General features: G+C 25.8%; 1 protein-coding gene across 7 annotated transcripts in view; it reads right to left on the minus strand.

Annotated features, from left to right (window-relative positions):
• The window catches only part of LOC145849114 (nesprin-1-like), a 159,589-nt gene that overhangs the window by 53,909 nt on the left and 83,257 nt on the right, over positions 1-22,423 (minus strand). For all 7 annotated transcript variants that reach the window (XM_082954201.1, XM_082954200.1, XM_082954202.1 and 4 more), the window contains 7 exons: positions 21,961-22,176; positions 10,802-10,989; positions 10,411-10,565; positions 10,120-10,241; positions 5,398-5,656; positions 1,956-2,092; positions 1,632-1,818 (listed from right to left, as the gene is read on the minus strand). In XM_082954201.1, coding sequence (XP_082810327.1) covers positions 1,632-1,818; positions 1,956-2,092; positions 5,398-5,656; positions 10,120-10,241; positions 10,411-10,565; positions 10,802-10,989; positions 21,961-22,176 — 1,264 coding nt within the window. The remainder of the gene's footprint in view (positions 1-1,631; positions 1,819-1,955; positions 2,093-5,397; positions 5,657-10,119; positions 10,242-10,410; positions 10,566-10,801; positions 10,990-21,960; positions 22,177-22,423) is intronic.

Below are 22,423 nucleotides of genomic sequence, written 5' to 3' on the forward strand. Positions count from 1 at the left end.
GAAGTTCATTGTTTATTAATTGTAGTAAGGAATGAATATTCGCGTTAAATTTTTTTAGTTTAGATAGCTTTAACTCTTGTATTTTCTAGTTGTATTAGTTTTAAAGGTAATGTTTTTTATGAAACATGGTATAATTTCATAAGGTCTCTAAGTGTAAGAATGTACTTTAACATATTTTATGAAACTATAGTAAAGCAGAATTATTAAATTGTCTTTGTTTAGTACGAACTTTTGTCACTAATCATTTAGTCACAGGTCAGAATCTAAAGGTAGGTCGTATGTTGTTTACCCTATTCTATAAAAAATCAATTGAACTAAAAATTAATATATTAGGTAAAGATAAATTATAAATAAAGGATTGGAAACGCATGGCTTGCGGGCTAAACTGGCCCGAAGCAGATTTCTTTAGCGTGCGACGTATTATTTAGCTCGAAATCAACTTGTACAAAACAACTAGCATGAGTATTTATATGTGCTTTTAAAATACGCTTATAATTCTGATGCACTGCAATACTTGAAAAATATTTTTTAATATAAATTTGAGTTAAATGAGGTGAAAAAAAAGTTGTAAATTTTTGTTTAGTTATGCTGCACATGTAGATTTAATATGTAATATGTAAAGACCACAAAATGCTTTTCTGGTATATCTGACTTATCGACTAAAAAATCTTATCATTCTTCTTCAAAATTATAAACGAAAACAAAACTTAAATTTGAATTATAATTTAAAATTTTCAGTTCTGAAAATTTCAAATTAACTGGACGTTTAGGCCATAACCTCGTTAGTGGATTAGGTAGATCTCGTCAAAAAATCAACTAAATACTTGATACTTCTAAGCATATTCGTTTTAAAGGTATTTTTGAAAGTTAAAGGTAAAAAGTTTATTTGGTATACTTCCTTTAGCTATGACGTCATTTTATAGAATTTAGAATTTTATATTATTGTAATCATTTCAAAATTTTCATCATTTGAGATGCAGCTCTACAAAAAAATGCTTAAGATCTGCTGAAAATCAACACAAAGTACTTTTATGATATGTCCCAAGTTATTGTTTAATAAACTAAATGTGGAATTTTCATAAGAACCCTAATATAAAATACATATTACAAGAAATAACACCTTTATTAAAATTATAAAACATATAAAAAAATTTCTTAGAGTAACTGGTTCAAAAAAAAAAAAGTTTCTTTACTAATTAGTTTTTATCACTATTTTTTAAACTCAAAAAATCTAAATAACAAAAAATATCCTTTATTAAAAATAGAATAAATTGCATACTAGCAAAAAAATTACTGTTAGCAACTTATCATAAAAAACCATTTTTATTGAAAAAATAAACTTTATAATAGTTTCAATGTTAAAGATAGTTAACAAATAATTAATTTTCAATTATAAATTTTTATTCGTTTGTTTTAACAATTTTTTTTTTATAACGGCCATACTTAAGCCAACTATATTAGGATATTTTATTACAATTAAACAGAATAACAAATTTTATGTCTAGACAAATTATTGCTATTAGTTTATAAACATTTTTTGTGGTAAAAATATGCTAAAATATATTACACGTAAGTCAATACAAAACTAATACTTTTGAATCTATATTATTATTTATCTAATATTAATTAACTTGCAAATGCTCCAGTTTTTCTTGTGCTTCAAGCTGACAACCGCTCGGGTCAGAATACTTATGAATTACATTTTTTTTGTTTAGTATCCAACAATCTAAGTCTTTGATACTCTCATTAAAATTATCATTCAGTATTTTCTCACAGTCTTGAGTTATTTTTAAAACATCTGATTTTGCTTTGTTGTATCTTTTTAAAAAAATTCAAGTTTGTTTAACGTTTTCAACACTTTTATATTGTACGAAATTTGTGACACTTTTATAATTAACTATACTATTTTTTTATGTTTTTTATTTGAAAGAAATTATTAGATAGTGCTTCAATACTTTTTCAAAGCTTCGGTGACTTTACAGCTAATTTTTTTGTTTTCTTCATTGTCATGGTGATGACGCAACAACAAATTCAATCGGGCTTTTATTTCATTAGAATCTTCATTCATACATTCTAATTTAGAAGTCATTGCCTGTTTTTTAAACAACAAAAATTAGTTTTATACTATATGAAATAAAAGTTTAATTCTTTAAAAACTTGTTTTGAAACTATAAGTTGTAAATACAAATAATTTAAAAACAACCTAAAATTTAAAACATTTTAACTTTAAAAATTAGGAATTATTTTCTATATAAATAAAAAATAATTATGAATACGGTTTCAATGACGTGTATAATTTGGTTTTATTTCGGTTATATAAGGTTTATTGAGCCACAAAAAAAGCGCTCAAAATATTTGGTTTCAGGAACTAGTGCACAAAGAACCTTTCGGTTATCGAGTCGCACATAACGGATACTTTTTAATGTCCTGGACTATGAGATGCTTACTTAAGCCTTTTTAAATCAGTGCAAGTATTTTTTAAATTATTGTTTTTAAGAAATAATTTAAATAATATATGTTTGGAATTTAAAAAACTCTAGCATTTATAAGTTAAAAAAAACCAATAAGTTACTTTAAAATAATAACAACAATTTGCCTAGCACTTGCTTTAATCAACTGACGCAAGCTTAAATAAAATTAATAGGTTAAGAATAAGAAATTAGTTGCTATTCCTGTGATAAATAATTAATGATAGTTTAAATGATATGTTATAATTTTAAACTTAACAAAAATAAAATAAATAAAGGTAAAACTTCAAAAATATAATATATTTATTTTTTATATATTTATATGTTAAAAGATGCACATTATAGTTAGTTATAAACAATTTAATTTTATAGTTATATTTAACACTAATTTAAAAAATGTTGTTACATCATATTTAACAGTAAATTATAGAGCTACAACGAAAGGCTAATGTATGAGATAGAAGCAAACAAACAGTATTGCTTTATAAACTTGTTTTTAATTATAACTATAATAGTAACTATAACAACTTGAAATTCTTTTTGCAAATAACAAGCTTTTAAATAAAATCAAAAAATTAACTATATGCATAAAAAAAGTAAAAAAAGATAAATTACTAAGTAAAAAAGGGTATAGAGAATGTGGTGTTTTAAAACATATGTAGATCTATTTTTTGTATTTTTTAAAACTTTTTTAAAAATATAATCAACTGTTTGATACTTTTGCAAATTTTATAATTCAAAAGATTATAAGGAAAATATTTTAATTAAGTATAGGTATTCTTTATGTAAATGTTAGAAGTGCTACTTAAGTTTGCAATTAGAAATATAAAAAATTAAAAGAAATATTTCTCGATACAAAGATATCTTACAATTAAATTTTTCTTATAAATTTCAGCTTAGTTGTATGATAATGTTAGGTAATTTGTTACTTCGAATGTTTATTAAATACTTAAAAATGTATTACTTTAGCTCAGGGTTTCCGTAAAAGGTCGACATTGAGCAAAAGCTAGTAAGGGAGCAAAATATTAAATTGTTATCATTTAAACCAAAATCTCATTACAAGTTTACAACGTTACAGACGTTGGATTGTATACGATTTAGCTGCGTCAATTTTCCGGATTTTACTCACAAACGGTTGCTTCAGTGCATTTGCACTCATTTGCTTGGTTATAAATCAATAGCGGTTTCTCGCAACTATGCATGCCTATTAAACCTGATGGGGACGAGACCGGTTGTGATTTGTATCGGATGCTGTTGTTGATTATCGTGTGGTAAATTACATGATTTTTTTTTTATGAATTTAATAAATCGGCAACAACTTTTAAAGGAGGCGATTTTGTACTGAACAAGACATCAAACTGTATCTTGGTGTATGCCTTGATAACCAAATAAGTTTTTTGTACACCAGATTCTTAAACAAACATTTTTGAGTGTTATATGTTTAATCTTTTAACAAAAATTAATATTTTTTAAATATGAGCTTAAGAAAACTAGCTTTAGCTGAATGAATGGGGACGGGTCTTTTTTGCACGAAGTCAATTTTGCACGGATGGTAATTTTGCAATAGTCACTTTTTAGCGAGTAGTTATAATAATTGATAAGCGTGGTAAATTTAAACAAACCTTTATAACTTATATTGATAAACGTCTATATAGTTTTTACAATATAGTTTGTAATGGGATAAACAAAAAAGTTAAAAACTTAAAATATCTGAGACATTAGAATGAATGGTATTTAGGTAGTTAGTCTTTTTTATATAAGGATCGAACAGTTTTTAATGATGATAAATAAACAGTTGGTCATGTTTTACAGTTTTTATTTATAGTTACTTTTATTTGCACTAAAACTACAACAAAAACATAACTGGTAATTTTTTAGCTTAGATTCTGAACTTTTTTTTATTGTCTGTATTTATTACTATTTTTTTATATATTGATAATCATTGAATTGCAGTCTATAACAAATTCTTTTTTTTTTAATATTTTATATTAGATTTAAGTTTCATATCTTATTAAGCATACCCGAATTATTATTTTATTATATTTCTCTACAAGTATATGTTTTTCAACAGATTTTTTTTATTTCTAGGTAATTTAATAAAATAAGCATTTTGGGGACGTCTTATGGAATTTAAGAATATTTCATGAAATTAGTTTAGGTAACCCTGATTTAAACTTTTAAGTTTGGGTTTGAAAAGTCTACAGTTTTTTGCATTTAAATCGTTTAGTTGGTTTAAGTTTTAGTAAAAGAAATAAAATAAAACTGCTAGACTCAAGAAATTTGTAGAAGTAATAACCCTACTTTATAATGCCTCTTTGTCACTTGTTAGTTCAAAAGCTTACTTATCCAACTTTTGTAAGTTTATGTTTTTTAAATGTTTAAAATTAGTTAGTGTTTTTTTTCTAAAATATTTTAATTCATGTGTATTATCTTGAATGACCTCTAAAACCTATTTAAACACTTTACAAAACTATAAGGTAAGTATAACACAGAGAAGCATTTAAAGTTGAACAATTATTTTACGTATTTTACTTTTATTTTATAAATGTACAAAATCTGTTTTATTCAAACATTTTACTAAAAACAAAAAAAAATAAAAACTAGTAAATTATTCATTTATTTTGTTTAACTTCATATTTATTTTTGTAGTGTAGCAAAAAACTTTGAATCATTGCCACCAATAAAAACTGTTCTAATACTATTCAATAGTTAATGTACCTTGTAACGAGCTAAAACTGAAACTTTTACCTAATAATTTATTTATTCTATAGTTAGTTATAGAAGTTTTATATCTTAAAATTATAAATATATTGAAACTTAAAAACATAACTTTCTTTATGTTAGTCTTAATAAACCAATTTTTTAATAGTTTTCGGTTTTTTTTTTAATACAATTATTTATTTATGTTTAAACTCTAAAATTATGCAACCTGGCAATTTTTAAGTGTATCAGTTGCAAGTATAACATCCTTAGAGTCTGAGTTCCTTTCATAAGAATAGTTTAAATTCAGTTGAGAAACATCAGCCTCTTTTTCCAAATAAAAAAGAAAGTCATGTAATAGTTTTTTGAGAGAATCCACATCAGTTAAGTAATTTGTTGTTTGCTTGTTTGTGTATTTCAAAAGGTTTTCAAGGGAAATTTCCGTTTCTATAATACTTCGATCCCAAGTCGTCCATTGGTCTTTTAGACTACAAAAACAAAAACTTAAAAATTTGTAAGAAAGTAAATGATGCTCAACTTCAATTATTTTAGGCATGTAGATGTACTAACTGCCTTAATTGTAAGTAAATATAGAACAAAAACATTTAAGCATTTAAAGAGTAAAAAAAACTAAAATATATGATGTGTGATCAGAAAACGTTTCGATTTATTATTGCATAGCAGTTGATTTATAAATGATTTATAAATGATATCAAATATTGCAACTGCTATGCAATGATAAATCGAAACGTTTTCTGATCTTTAAAATTGATTAAACAGCTAATCAAGTACAGTACACTACCGCTTAAGTACGCAAATTGAACCCGACCAAAAATTGCGTACTTATCACGATAGTGCGTACTTTTTGATGACATAGTATAATATGAAATTTAGTTGTTTGTTTTCTTTTTTACAACTAGCCACCAAATAATTAAGCCAAATAAACGAGTCTTTTTATTTTAAATAACATTTAATACATAATTCTAATTTGCGAAATTTTTTAATAGATTTTAAAAAGATTTATTTTGTCTATAAAAAGCTTCTACATTATAATTAATACATACATTTAATATAGAAAGTCAATGTCAGTCAATGATTAAAAAAATATATTAAGCTACATTTTGTTTTGTTAGAGGGAAAGTACCAAACTACATTTTGTTTACCAAACATTTTCAAAACATCAATGTATGTACATTTAAATTAAATTATGACTTAACTATTTTGTGTTTGTAGGTTTTTTTAACTTTGTCATCTAGATTTATTTATTTTATATTATTACAGCTCAAATATCATTATCTTTTTTACTTTTCTGCAACCACAACATAAGTATTTAGTTTTTAAACAATTAATAACAGGACTGTCACAATCTCAGGCCACTTAGGCTACTCAGGATTACTCACCCTAGTTTAAAAGTTGTGAAAATCTCAGGCTAACTCAGCAGGTTGGCCATTCTACCTGGAAACATAAAATAATCTGGAAAAACTTGATGATTGAAAATGTAAGCAAAAAAAAAAGGAATTTTTTAGAAGTTCTAGTATAACATCCTTTACTTTGTCTTTCTGGATAAGTGCGTACTTAAGGCGTGATGCGTACCAAAAAAAGTGCGTACTTAAGCGGTAGTATACTGTACCAGCATGTTTGTTTTTTAGACTAATTTTTTAGTTCTAGAACGAATATTTAGTAAACTAACATAGGTCATAACTTTTTATAAACTCCTACAAAAAACTTTTAAATATTGCTTCAAATCTTTATCAAAATATTTTAAGTATGATTTTAAAGTGTTTTTTAGTGATTTTCAATGAAACAAAAACGATTGATAAGAAAAAAAAGCGTATTGTTATTACATTGATCGTGTAAATATGTACTATGCTTCCAGGTACGTAGCTTAGTAGGTTTCTGCAATTCTACAGAAACGTATATTTATGTGCGAAAAAACTTGCTTTTATTTCAGCTTGAAAAGACTCTACTGTCTTGGCTTTAAGTATTCATTTATGCTTAATTTTGCACTCCTGAGAGATAATTTTGACATATACGTACTCTTTAGCATTTTTAGTGTCGTAAAAAAAATGAACGAATAAAATACATCCAAATTGTAACATTTAGGACGTTGAAGCTTTATTTTGTGAAAAAGCTGCAATGCAAAATTGATTCTAAAGGAAGCTGTAGCTTTAAAATCAAAATCATACAATTTTATGTTATAAAAATTTGCATAAATTGTTGTTACTATTGACTAAATTTTAGTTTAGTTAAATGTTTGATTTTCAAAACAGTATAAGTGTTTTTGAGTTAAAAGGTGATTTTTTATAGTTATTTTTAATGAAGGGTTGGACTTTTTAACTTTTTTTGGGTAGTTTTAAGTATTGGGTAATTTTAATTGCCTCAATTTTGCAAAAAAAAAGTACCCAATATTTTGATGATGTCATTAACTTTACTTTGGGTAGTTATTAAGGTTAAAATTTGTAAAAAATAAATTTGCTGTCTAGGCCTATGATAAATTCACTTTGTTTATTTTTCCTAATATAAAAATAATTGTATCTGAAATAAAACAATACTAAACATTTCACTATGTTAACAAAATTAAGGAAATATAACTTTCAACCTTGATATTTTTGTGTAAGTTAAGATTTTAAATTCAACCACAAATTAAGCTATTGACTTTGAAAATTTTTCTTTTATAGATTATTGATGACTTTAAGTTATCATATTTTATAAAAATTTTATTATTTTACATGTAGAAGTAGTTTAAAAATTACAGATTTTTGTATGTTTTTTTTTAACTAGATTTTTACAAATTTTTTTAATTTCAAAAGTTCAAGTTTTTTCCAGTATTTGTTTAAACTGTTAAGTTCCTGGATTCCAGGTGTTTTGGCAACCCTGCTCAAATTTTAAGGAAGTATTCCTTTCAATATTTAAAAAAATAGTAAAAGATGACAATTAAAACCTACTGTACTCTCCTATTTTAATGTTTTATATCAAAAATTTGTTTTGGTATAAAAAATCTGTATAAAGATACTTGTAGTTTAGATTAAATTTCATAAAGTGACATCAACTTGTAATAAAAGTAATGTACACCCTCCCTGTACCCAAGGTGGCTCCTAAAGTTTTTTTGAAACTTCTTTCAATTTTTCAAAATTTAATATATTTTTTTAAATTTAAGTCTTATTTACTTTTCTAGACAAAATAAGTGATCAGAATTTCAAGTCATTCTAGGATTTTATATAACATTCCAAGATTCCCATAAGCATTTAGGTTTGATGGCCTACCTATTAACTTTATTTCAAACTATAAAAAGGTAGCTTTTATTGAAGTACATAACTCATGTATAATTAGTTAAAAATTCTTATGAATTAAATTCATCAATAAACTATAAAAGAAATTTTTTTTTTTTTTTTTTTTAATTTGTGTTTGAATTTAAAATTGTAACTTTATGTTAACAAAAAATATTTCTATAATTTTGTTAACATAGGGAAATGTTTAGTATTATTCTATTGTTTTATTTCAGATATGATTATTTTCATATTTTAGAAAATTAAAAAATTGAATTTGTCATAGGCTTGGAAAGCAATTTTGTTTTTTTACAAGTTTATGCTTCAAAACTACCCAAAGTAAAGTTAATGACGTCATCAAAATATTTGGTACTTTTTTTTTTGCAAATTTGCTGCAATTGAAAGTACTCAATATTTAAAACTACCCTTAAAAATTCCTACCGTTTAATGAATGTTTTCTTGGTTTACACAAGTGGCAAGACATAAAGAGTCATAGGGGGTCTGGAGCAAATTAAATTGCCTTGTATACAGTTATCACTCGTACGCCAACATTCCATTTTTGATGTATTAACATAACTGCATTTTTTCAGATTAAATTCAATAACATTAGAGGTAGTTTAAATTGCTGTGTTCCCGCTAAGACGTTATCACGAGTTATTTCAGATGTTTGAATTTTTTGCAGATTCGTAACTTTTCTGAGCTAGCTACGTCCCTGTATGCTTCTATTCGTTTAAATTAGAAGTTGAAAGGCATTTAATGGTCGCAGTTTAAATTTCAATATTTAAAATGTTCGCGGGCCGCAGTTGTAGTTTTAGTTACATCTTTAAAAAATAGCATCTTATATGTGAGTTTCTGAGCTTGAATACTGTTCTTAAATCTTTTAATGTGAATGTTCGAATTTCAAATGTAAAATGAGCCCAATGTACAGTTATATGAACTCATCAATATTTCAGGAGTTAAAGATTCGAGCAAAACCTTCCTGCAGCCAGTGCTTGTGTCAATTTGTAAAAATTAGAAGCTAATCATTGTTTTAATTGATATTTTAAAGTTTTTTCAAAACATTTTTTTTCTTGTAACTGTTTTATGATTTAAAGTTCTATTACAATACTCATTTTAGTTTAAACATTTCTTAAAACATCTGACTCTTAGATATTTTTTTCAACTTTGTTCACAAACGGTCGCTTCAGTACTTTGTAGTTAATCTCGCTAGGTATGATCTCAACAGCGGTTTCTCGCGACTATGGCTGTCTGACGAGTCCTAATTAGGACGAAACCGATCGTAGGTTGTCTCGAATGCCAATATTCTTAGTCGTTTGAAGCTCATTATTTATCACCTTAGATATAGTTCATGTGTAAAAGTTAGACTTCATTTAAAGTATGTACAAAGGTAAAATTTAGTTATAATATTACTAATGTGTATGCTTACTCTAAAACATTTCGCAGCTTAACTAAGTTTTGAACTCTACCTCAAAAGAAATCTTGTTTAATGTTAAACTTAGCCTTTTGATAGCACTAGTGATAAAGAGTTCCAAGTTAACTTATAACTGTCCCTCTTTTACTTATTTTCCAACTAATATAAAAGTATATTTATAAAGTCTTGTTAAATTTCTTTTTTATTTGGGTACAAATTTATAAAACAGCAACTAAATTAACAACTTATCAAATATTTTTTTTCATAAAAATACTTTTGTATTTGTTGAAGAATTAATTCACTTCCAAGTTCATTAGTATCTTCAATAATGTTACTTCCAAGTTCAATTGCAACATCAAGTTTTTCCCTACCATGTGCTCTTGTTTGCTTTAAGTTCTACAACAACAATTCAATAATTAATGTTAGTTTTTATGTAGATTTAAGGTGACTACTAGTAAATTAAAATAGTTTCATGATTTTCTTTTTATTCTAAATCAAGCTTAAAAATAATTAATTTAATTAAAAAAAAAATTGAAATAAAGAATAAGTAAGTATATTTTCTAACTTTAATTTTTTGAAGTTTTTTAGTTAAAATTTCACTTTTTTTCTGTTTATTGCTATTATTTAACGTTGTTTCACTAATCACAGTATTTGTTATGGATCCCCATCTTTCTAACTCTTCTTTTGCAGAATTAACCCATTCACACAATTCCTTACAACCTTTTTGGTAAATAAATTGTGATTGTTTTAATTTTTCATTTTTTTTTATTATATTATTGAACTTAATTATTCCGTCTTTAAATAACTATATAAATGGAAATAAATTAAATTTTGAAAACATTCAATAAGTCATGAATATAGAACATATAAATTCCGTTCTGTTTTTTAAATAAAATGCTAATTTTTTTTGTCAGACCTAATGTTAAAAATCAACTATGTTATTTTAAAGAACTAACAGAAATTAAAATTTGAATGTTTATTCCAAATAATCTTTAAGTTTTCTGTTCGCTTAGAAGCTAAAAACGATAACTTTTGATACTTTTCATTTATTACATTGTACTCGTTGTTTGTTTTATATTTCTCGCTATGGTGAAAAAGTTGCTCTAATTGAATTTTACGTGAAATGATATCTTCTTCAATTAGCCTAAACAGTTTAAAGTAAAGTTTAATAGAATTGCATGCATCATGTAGTTTTTAAACAAATAACTTACTGCATTGCTTTAAATTGTGCACGGTAGATATTTTTACTGATAATCACTCTGTCAGATTACTTAAATCATTAAGTGACAATAAACGAACGAAACACTTACATTTTCTTTTATTTTTTATAACAAACCTAACAAGTTATTTTTGAAATGTATTTACTTGCATAAGTTTAACTAGTTAAAGTTTTAGTATTGAATCTCTTTTTAAATTAGGTCTTGAAACTAATATTTTAGCAAACTAACTTGTTAAAGTACTTTTTATTTAATATTTTTCAATGTCAGTTTTTACCGGTGTCTCAACTATCGAATGTAATATTTTTTTTTTTAATTATTATAATTTTAATAGTTTTTCTTTCATACTCTTTGTTTAACAGATCCTAATGTAGTTTTAAAAAGTACAACAATTTTAAATATTGAATACTATAACTTACTAGTTAGTTTCCTAAAAAGTCTTTATAGTTATAATAAAATCTTTCTATTAATATGAATAAGCATGAAAATCTACAAAAATACGTTTCCTAGATTTAAAACAAATTTACACTTTTTGATTTACTATAATTTAAAATAAAGTCTAGTTGTAAAGACTACTTCACTAAAACGTAAACCTTAAATACAAGTGTACTAAAAATAAAACTTATGATTGATTGATTAAGTCAATTATATTTCTTGTTACGTCTAAGTGATAAAAACTTTTCTTGATAAATTTTAAATACTGAAAAAGTTGTTATTTATCAACAACAGTAGCTATTTCGGCTATTTTTAGCAAAGTTGATATTTTTTTTAAAGTCATCGTTTAAAGCACTAGGCTGTAACGCACGACGATCAACAAAAGTTCATGTGACATCTTTGATCAAACAAGTGTAAACTATAATATTATTTTGAAACTGACAAACCCTTGGACTTTGAGTTGTGAACGATTTAGTTATGTCATTTTTTGGCTGTAACCTTAAACGATCACCTAAATACTTAAGAGTGTTTATTTTAACTGATACAATAGTTCATCGTGACTATTGTTGCCTAATGAATCCTATAATGATAAAAAAAGGTTGTAGAATGTCGCATTGACAATGAAAATGGTCTTGCAGTGCAGTCTAGTTATCATTTTTCAACAACCAATTCATTAATTTATATACCATTTGCAACTTAATATCAATAGATTATTCATTTTTTTTTTGTATTTTATTACACAAAGCTTTTCAAAACCATACAAGATTTCTTTGTCAAGTGATAATCTTTTAATGAAATTTGAAAAATTTTGTTAAGTGAATAGCTTAAAAAATAACTTTAAATTATGACGTATGAATAAGTTAAAATAAATACAAAAATTAGAGATTCAGTAATTAAAACTAAAGGTATGTTTATTAATGGATTGTTAATTATTTTGTTTTACCATTTAATGCTAGTTGCGTATTTAAGTTAGGTCGTATTAATATTGATTGAGGAAGAGCGACCTAACTTAAATACGCAGGTAGCATTAAATGGTAAAACAAAATTATTAACAATCTATTAATAAACATACCTTTAGTTTTAATTACTGAATCTCTAATTTTTGTATTTACTCTAATTTGTTCATACGTCATAATTTAAAGTTATTTTTTAAGCTATTCACTTAACAATTTTTTTTCAAATTTCATTTAAAACTTATCACTTGACAAAGAAATCTTGTATGGTTTTGAAAAGCTTTGTGTAATAAAATATAAAAAATGAAATGAATAATCTATTGATATTAAGTTGCAAATGGTATATAAATACGTTCAAAAACCTTCCTATAATAGTAAATTCATTAATAATTTCATTTTTCCTTATAAACTCAAAAACAGCTTGATTTATTTACCTTTTAGTCTCAATTAGTATTAAGCAATATAAAGCAATAAGTATGCATATTTAATATTTATGTTTTTTATTGCTTTTGAGTACAATAGTTCATATAATTTTAGTCGTTTTATATTTTAGACTGATTAATTACTGAAAATTATACTAACTCTTGTGTATATAAAATTATTTATATAAAGGAAACTGCTTAAATTACCAACAAAAAAATTACAAAAATGTTTATTGTATCGTCTTGTCCTGGACAAGACTTTAAAAGGTATCCGTGATGTGCAAATCAATAACCGAAAGGTTCTTCGTGCACCAGGTCTTAAGACCAAATATTTTGAGCATCGTTTTTTTGTCGTTCAATAAACTATAACTTTAAACTAAATAAATTGAAAAGTACTCTTTATAAAAACATTAGCAAAAAATAGTATCATTTTTATTAGTTACTCAGTGCAAAAAGTTTTTAAACTAATATCTATTAACTAAATATATATAATACAGTTCATAAAAACAAATTATACAGTAATCTTCCTTTATTCTACAAACATATGTTTCTGTGTGTCAACGAATCAACACACTTCAACTGGGTTCTGTAAAAAATAATTACTGTAATGAGAGAATAGAAGCATAGAATAAAGTAGGTGTATACATGTTTTCATTAAAATAAGATATTTTCTACAGATAATAGTTATTAATAGGTAAAATACTTAATATTAAATCCGAATATTATAAAACTATATAATATTTGGGATTATTAAGTCTAAAATAAGTAAAGTAAGCTAAATTACACAATAAAACAACAAATTATAATATAAACAAACAACTCACGTTAATGGGAAAGATAACTGATTCAAAATTTATTGTCGTTAACTAATGAAAAATACATTCATTGCAACTAATAATTACGTCACAATGTAAATGAGGTTATTTAAACTATTTAATTTGTATTTCAAAGAACATTAATTTAGTTTTTATGTAATCTATTTTGAACAAAAATAAAACATTAACCATTAGATAGTGAATCAATAAAATTTAATAAAACTTAACGACGGTGAAGGCAATAAAAGTCACAGAAACTCGATGTGACATGTATATTATATATTGAATGTTTGTAATGATTAAATCAAAGTTATATAGAATTAGGAAGCAGATTTAGATCAAGTGTAAAAATCAAAAATGAAAAAATTAAACTTTAAGAAAAACCAAAATACAAAAAAAACAAAATTGTTATTGGGCTTAAAAAGCACGGTTTATCTGTGATTTGAATACAGGCTTCCAACTAAACTTCGAACTTAACATATAGTTTTATTCATTTATTATTTGTATCTATTTCACACAAATCACTTTCTATTCTCCGTAATTTCATATAATCACTTTACCCTCCGACTATAATTCTTCACACCTTTATATGTTAAGTTCCAAGTTTAATTCGAAGCCTGTATTCAAATCACAGATAAACCGTTCTTTTTTACCTACTACGCCTAAGAGAGCTAGTAGGTTTTTTACTGCAGGTTTATACTTAGCATATGACTACCTTGTTGTTTTACATTTTAACTTTCAAATATAACACAACTTACTTATTAAATATTTAAAATATCTGTATGGGATATTTAAATTAAACAGCCGACTCCTACTTTACTAATTAATTATTTTATTAATTATAAAATACAATATATATTTAAATTAATTATCGGTCAGTACATTGTAAGCCCAATAACAATTTTGTTTTTTTGCGCTTTGGTTTTCTTAAAGTTTAATTTTTTCATTTTTGATTTTTGCATTTGATCTAAATCTGCTTCCTAATTCTATATAACTTTGATTCAATCATTACAAACATTCAATATATAATATACATGGCACATCGAGTTTCTGTGACTTTTATTGCCTTCACCGTCGTTAAGTTTTATTAAATTTTATTGATTCACTATCTAATGGTTAATGTTTAATTTTTGTTCAAAGTAGATTACATAAAAACTAAATTAATGTTCTTTGAAATACAAATTAAATAGTTTAAATAACCTCATTTACATTGTGACGTAATTATTAGTTGCAATGAATGTATTTTTCATTAATTAACGACAATAAATTTTGAATCAGTTATCTTTCCCATTAACGTGAGTTGTTTGTTTATATTATAATTTGTTGCTTATTGTGTAATTTAGCTTTCTTTACTTATTTTAGACTTAATAATCACAAATATTATATAGTTTTATAACAGTCGAATTTAATATTAAGTATTTTACCTATTAATAACTATTATCTGTAGAAAATATCTTATTTTAATGAAAACATGTATACACCTACTTTATTCTATGCTTCTATTCTCTCATTACAGTAATTATTTTTTACAGAATCCAGTTGAAGTGTGTTTATTCGTTGACACACAGAAACATATGTTGGTAGAATAAAGGAAAATTACTGTATAATTTGTTTTTATTTATATTCCAGTGAAGTTACTTCACTAGGATCTTTTGTTGGCAAACAATTAAAACTATATTTTGAACAGTTATAATACAGTTCAAAGATTTTAAAAATAGTACTATAAAAACAAAATCAAGGTTTTTTTTAACTGCAATATATTTATACATTTTTACCAGTGTGAATACAATAAAAATAGCGTTGTGCCGCTTACGCGGTAATTGTCTCTTTTTTATTTTCTTCTTTTCTCTCAAGCGAGTATAAATTAAGAATATCGCGCGTAATTTGGGATTTGAGTTTCTACTGCGTTGCAGCGAACTGAAGTCAGCGCGGCTTTTCGCCGCACTTAAGTTGTTGCTAGTTTCAATCTTGTTTGTTGAGTTGATTCCGATTTTAGAACACTTTTTGAGTTTGGTTTAAACGTTTAGTTTTGTAGTTTCTTTTATTCGAGTATTTTAGTCTTTTAAAAGAATTGATAATTTGGTTTATTAGTGTAATGTTGTGCAGTATTTTATCATCTTTTCGTTTCGCAATTTCATTGTAAATAAAATCATTATCACAGATTCAAACTAAGTTTAAATTAGTATAAGTAACTGATTTATTAAACCTTTAGTAAATAGTAAGTAAGTCATATTAGTTTATTTAAATCAATTATAATTTAAGCGTTATCTTGGGGCATCTACTTTACATGTTAGAGCGCTCGTTGCGTTCTTAACCAGGACAATAATAGTGTATAAGTAGAACACCTGGATAGCGACATGATGACCCGGACGTCCAGTTAATTATAGCTGGAATTGAACACAGATACCTTCATTAAAATTTCTACGTTTTTTAGATGGTGACATGGGGACAGAGTGGAATAAACTTGATTTAGTAATAGTATAAATTTGATAAACTTAATGGCATTTATTTAACCTAGTCATCAGCTTTGTAAAATTTATAAAAATGAGTTTAAAATTTCTAGTTTGAAAAACAACTAAGTAGCTCGAGTTTGTGATAGATTTGAGTTGTTTTTTTCTAATGTTATTAGTTTTATTGTGTTTAATTTTATGTTAAAGTGGTTTGGGAAAGGCTAATCGACATGTGTTAGAACTAAAATGTATTGGTGGTGTATGATATTATCGCTATTCATCGTTGAAGCGTTTTTTTAAGTGAATTTTAAATCTTGTACGAGCAAAATAAAATGAAAGTCTTGTTTTCAAGTTGTTCCGCCGTCTCATCAAATAAATTAATTAAATATCGTTTAATCGTTTTAAACATTTTATTTAAAGAGACATGTTCACTTAAAATAGAATAATATTAAAGGCTTCTAATAATAAAACTTTTCTTAAAACATAAAGAGTTTTAAACGTCTATAAAAGTTAGCAACTGTAAAGTTTAATTTTTTTGTTTTCAGACAATCGTTTTAATTTGAACTATAACGGCTAATAAACTTTTTAAACTGCATGTAAAAACATTGTTGTTTTTTCGTTCGTCCTTGTAAAAATACTTGTATGAGGTTATTAAAACTTGTTTTCGAGTCTATAATCGGTTAATAAAGTGAAATTTCTTAAGTTTTTAAAACTTAATTTAATTTTATATTTAGCAACAATGTTATGTTCAAACTTTGAACTGTGATATTTACAGTTGTTTGACAATGACCTTGTTAATTGCTTGTAACAAACTTTATTGGTATGTTTTTTATTGTTTTAAATCTAACCGTACTTATAAAAATAACATTTTTAACGAGGTCATTCGAGCTATTAAATGTCTTAGCCGGTATTTAAAATCTAAAAATAGAAAAATTTGTTTAAAATTTGTTAGAATATTAAAGTTTTTAAAATCAGTACAAGTTCACTGGCTTTATATTTTTACGAAAAGAAGTTTAAACTTTTGAGACGCATGTAATTGCTTGTTTTGTCAACTAACTCGTGTAAAATGTAAAATGTTTTTTATGTTAAATCTTGAAGAGAACTACTTCGTATTAATTGGAGCCACAAATGTTTTTTAATTATTTTAAAACATAACAGACTGAAAAGTTAAAATATAAATAAACTAATTGACTAATGTTGTGGCTAACTAATGGCATATAAGTTTGTAAATTTAATTTTTTTTAATGTTTTAACTTGTTTTTAAAATTGAAATCAAGTAATGTTACGTACATTCTATTTGGACTATCGCACGAACGGCTCGAGAAACCAATCGGCGAGGAGCGGTACGAGGAGACCGAGCTTTATGTACGAGGATACGTACGGAGAGACGGATCAGAGGATTCCGTAGCGCCAACAGACCGCTAAGGTGAGGCCAGGAGACGAATTCCGTAGCGCCAACAGACCGGTAGGGTGAAGCCAGGAGACGGATTCCGTAGCGCCAACAGACCGTTAAGGTGAGGCCAGGAGACGGATTCCGTAGCGCCAACAGACCGTTAGGTGAGGCCAGGAGACGGATTCCGTAGCGCCAACAGACCGTTTAGGTGAGGCTAGGAGACGGATTCCGTAGCGCCAACAGACCGGTAGGGTGAGTCTAGGAGACGGATTTCGTAGCGCCAACAGACCGGTAAGGTGAGGTCAGGAGACGGATTCCGTAACGCCAACAGACCGTTTAGGTGAGGCTAGGAGACGAATTCCGTAACGCCAACAGACCGCTTAGGTGAGGCCAGGAGACTGATCAGGATAAACTGATAAACCGGTCAAACGACGAGGAGATGTACAAGGGTGGAGCGAGTTCCAGCAGTGAAGAAATTTTTTAAACTTTCTACATTTGTCTGTAATTTTATAAAACTTTATCATACTTTTATTAATTTGGTGTATTTTAAACTAATTTATAGAATTTTCAAAGTAAAGTAATGCTTTTTAAACTAAGGAGATCAAAGTCGGCGGTCGTTTTTCGTTCATTTTTCTATATAGGGAGTTTTAAGCATTCTTACAAGTGTTAATGAATAAACATTAATGTTTTTTTTTCGGAAAACCAAGAATGAATTCTTAAAGTACGAAGGTAAGAAGAGGAAATGTGCCGCTTACGCGGTAATTGTCTATATTTTATTTTTTTTCTTTTCTCTCAAGCGAGTATAAATTAAGAATATCGCGCGTAATTTGGGATTTGAGTTTCTACTGCGTTGCAGCGAACTGAAGTCAGCGCGGCTTTTCGCCGCACTTAAGTTGTTGCTAGTTTCAATCTTGTTTGTCGAGTTGATTCCGATTTTAGAACACTTTTTGAGTTTGGTTTAAACGTTTAGTTTTTAGTTTCTTTAATTCGAGTATTTTCGTCTTTTAAAAGAATGGATAATTTGTTTTATTAGTGTAATGTTGTGCAGTATTTTATCATCTTTTCGTTTCGCAATTTCATTGTAAATATAATCATTATCACAGATTCGAACTAAGTTTAAATTAGTATAAGTAACTGATTTATTAAACCTTTAGTAAATAGTAAGTAAGTCATATTAGTTTATTTAAATCAATTATAATTTAAGCGTTATCTTGGGGCATCTACTTTGCAAGTTAGAGCGCACGTTGCGTTCTAAACCAGGCCAATAATAGTGTATAAGTAGGATAGCGACAGCGTAAATAAATTCAGACATAAAGGCTTTTGACAATTGCAAAGATAATAAATATTCTTAAATCAGGAGTAAAAAACTAATCAACACGAAAATTATATTAAATCTCAAAACATCTCTCACCTTAACTATTTTAGGTTTAATTAATTCAATCAATGAGTTACTATTAAAGGATGCCCTTTGATTAAAATGATTTAAAAAACTGAATTTAAAACAATAAACAACAAGATATATAGTATTTAAAAAGTGTCCAGTCTTATTAGTTCTCTCATATGATTAGATGTTAAAACATTTTAAGTAGAAAAAAATGACGGAAATGACTACGTAGGTCGAACATCTCAACGTTTCCACGTCAGGCGAGAGCAGCATGTCACGAAAAAGCTTAAAAGGTTTATTTTTAATGACGACGTGAAGCCTAAAGGTGAACAGTTATCTATTCATCAGCACCTCCTCAACAACCCTGGTTGTGCCGAGAACTACCTGGATAATAGATTCGAAATCCTATCCCGAGCTAGAAACACCTACCATCTTTCAGTTCTAGAATATTTGTTTATTAGAACTCTCGAGCCAAAAATTTGCGAACAAAGAGATATTTACAGTTTAAAACTTTACAAATAGGGTCTTTAGTAGTATTATTGTTGTCGTTATTGTCGTATTTTTTAATGTGCTTTTAATTTAATTTAGTTTCAGGTAAAAATTTCTACTATTTTAAATGTTTTTGTTTTAGCAATTTTATCTTATTAATTACTTTAAGTTAGTACAACTCTATTCTATTTTTCAAACTTTTTCTAAACAGACTTTTATACTTTATGACGTAACTATATTTTGTTAGACTTTTCAAATTCATTATATATAACTAAAATTACTCTATAATATTCATAGTTTTTAGCAATTTTATTCCGAAGAGAGCTAAACGAATTTAATCAATAATTTTTTTCGAAGATGAGTCAGTTCTTTTTCATGTCAGTTATGTTTAAACTATTTAATTAAAAAAATGAGAAGAATTTATTTAGAAATTAAACCTTGTAGCTAAACCAAAACTATTTTAAAATTCAAAATGCCTCAACGTCTGACCTATATAGCTGTTTAAACAAAAAAATTTAAATGCGTAAACCATACATGTAAAAATTTTATATTTGCTAGATAATGAGTATTTTATTTTTGGACCGGAAATAGAATCAGAACAAAAGTTAATCTTAGTATAGCTATAAATTTTACTTACAAATCAGTTCCTTAGCACTTTTTCCAGACTGAACTGATTTAACACCTACATTAGCAGAACTAGTAAAACTTGACACATTTTAGGTTCAAAACATTTGTTGTTTCTTTTGTTTTTAATTTTATTTAAACTTTTTCAATCAAAGGGCTTGGATATCAGTTTTTTTAGCTGTTACTCTTTTATTACATTAACTGCAACCAGAAACAATTCACAAAATAAAAATTAGTTATAAAACTATTGAAAATAACTATCTCATCCTTTAAAAGAATAATACTAAGCAAGATATCTTTCGTTTATAAAATTAAATCTTACAACTATGTTAAAACAAGTTACTTATAGAGACATATTTTAAAGTGTTAGTTTTTATATGTGTAACAAAGAATTAAATTCAAGTCTAATAAAAAACAAAATAATGTAAATAAATTTAATGTGAAATTTATTTCAAGGCTTTTCAATATATATTTAAAAAATAATAACAAAAATAGATAAAAAGAATAAAGAATCAGAACCTAGCCAAAAAAATTATCACTATTTTTTTTTGTTTACTATAACTAAAGTTAGATTCTGAGTCTCAATTACTATTTATTTATGCAACAGAATTTTTTTTTTAATAAACGTAAGATGTGTTGTATACAGTTTTTCTTCAAAGATTTGAGACAGTTAGTTTCAATCATTTTTTAACCAATTTGCATTTATAAGTTTATCAAAAACTTTCTGATTGTAATACAAAAAAGGCAGACTGCCTAATACCATTTATTTTAGAAACAATTCAGGTGAGCATTTTAAAACGAGATGAAAGAACATAATCAAAAATGTGTTCGGAATCGTAATAAAAACTAACCTAAGTCTGTGGTAACTCCATATTTGAGTTCTATGCATCATTATAACTGCACATATATTAAAGAACTTTATTCGTAGCAAAAAACTATACTAATTAACTTCACTATATAATTAAAAAGTACTATTGTAGTTAATTTAATTAAAACTGAAGCTATGTTTATTCATACTTACAAGCCTAAGTTTAATTAAAAAGTACTTAGTAACAAAAATAGCTTTGTTATACTGTTTTCTTAATAGTGAAGCTGAGTTAATTATTTTTTGAGATTTAATTGTAGAATTGTGTTGATTAGTATTTACTCTAAATTTAGTCCGTTATGGACAAGACGTTAAACTGTATCGGATTTGTGTACGTTTCGATAACTAAAATATTTTTGTGCACAAGGTCTTAGGACCTATTATTTTAGATTTATTTGTCGCGTAACAAACAATATATAATGATAGTTATTACTTTTGAGAACTTTCAATGCTATATAGGTTTAAAACTGTCTATTTTATTGCAATAGTAATTACACTACTTAAAGTTGTATAAATATATTCGTTAAAAAAACATTGTACCAACTGTATTAAGAAATAGACTAAATGTTTAAAAATTTAAAATTTAAAAAATTTAGTTGTTTTTATGAATTTTACAAATAAATTTTGATATTTAACTTTTATATAACTCCAAAATAAAACTTAGGCTTTAAAATTACTGTCATTTAAAAAAAATTTAGTCAAAAATCTTTAGCTAAAATTAATAAAACCTTTAGTAAAAATAATCATTTTGTCGTTTTCTACGACTAAAAATTATTATGGTATTATGAAAAAGTATCAGAGTTTTAAATTTAAAATTTATTTAACAGATTCTTATTAAAGGACTCTTTAAAATATCTGGAAAATATATTGTTTTATAATGTTTTATAATTAAAAACTAAATATGAATAATTAAGTTTTTCTTTAATACTTGTATAGATTTTTGGTATATTACTAAACCAATACAGATTAGACTTAAGTTTTAAAAAGACATAAATATTTAAGATAAAGTGTACAAACATCACACTTAAACAAAAAAAAATTTAAGCATAACTATTATAGTTAACTAACTTATACTTATTGAATTGAGCTTCTTTTTCTTTTAAATCGTGAGAAAGACGATTTTTACCTAAAAACAGTTTTGTATTTTCGTTTAACCAGCTGATTGTTTCATCTCTAGTTTTCTCGTAAGATAACCATTCTTTTGTTACAATATTTAACTTAGTTTTGTGCTTCAGTAATGTTTCACGTATTTTAAGAAAATTTTCCTTAGTTGTTTTTGTTTCTCTAAAATTTTATAAGAACTTTTCTATATACACTTCTTAGTTTTTTAATAATCTCAGTGTAATTAAAAAAAAAAGAAACTTTGTATTTTGATAAAATGGTTGAATAAATTGTAAACAATAGAAATAATAGTGGTTAATTCTTATTGTTATTTTTCTTAAATTTATATTCTTAAAAACAACACCTAAAAACTTATAACCGTCAAATTTGTTTTGTTTCATAAACCATAAACATAATTTAATAATAAATA

Source organism: Thalia democratica, chromosome 1, assembly GCF_965202585.1.
Source record: "Thalia democratica chromosome 1, ktThaDemo2.hap1.1, whole genome shotgun sequence".
NCBI classification, from domain to species: Eukaryota; Metazoa; Chordata; class Thaliacea; order Salpida; family Salpidae; genus Thalia; species Thalia democratica.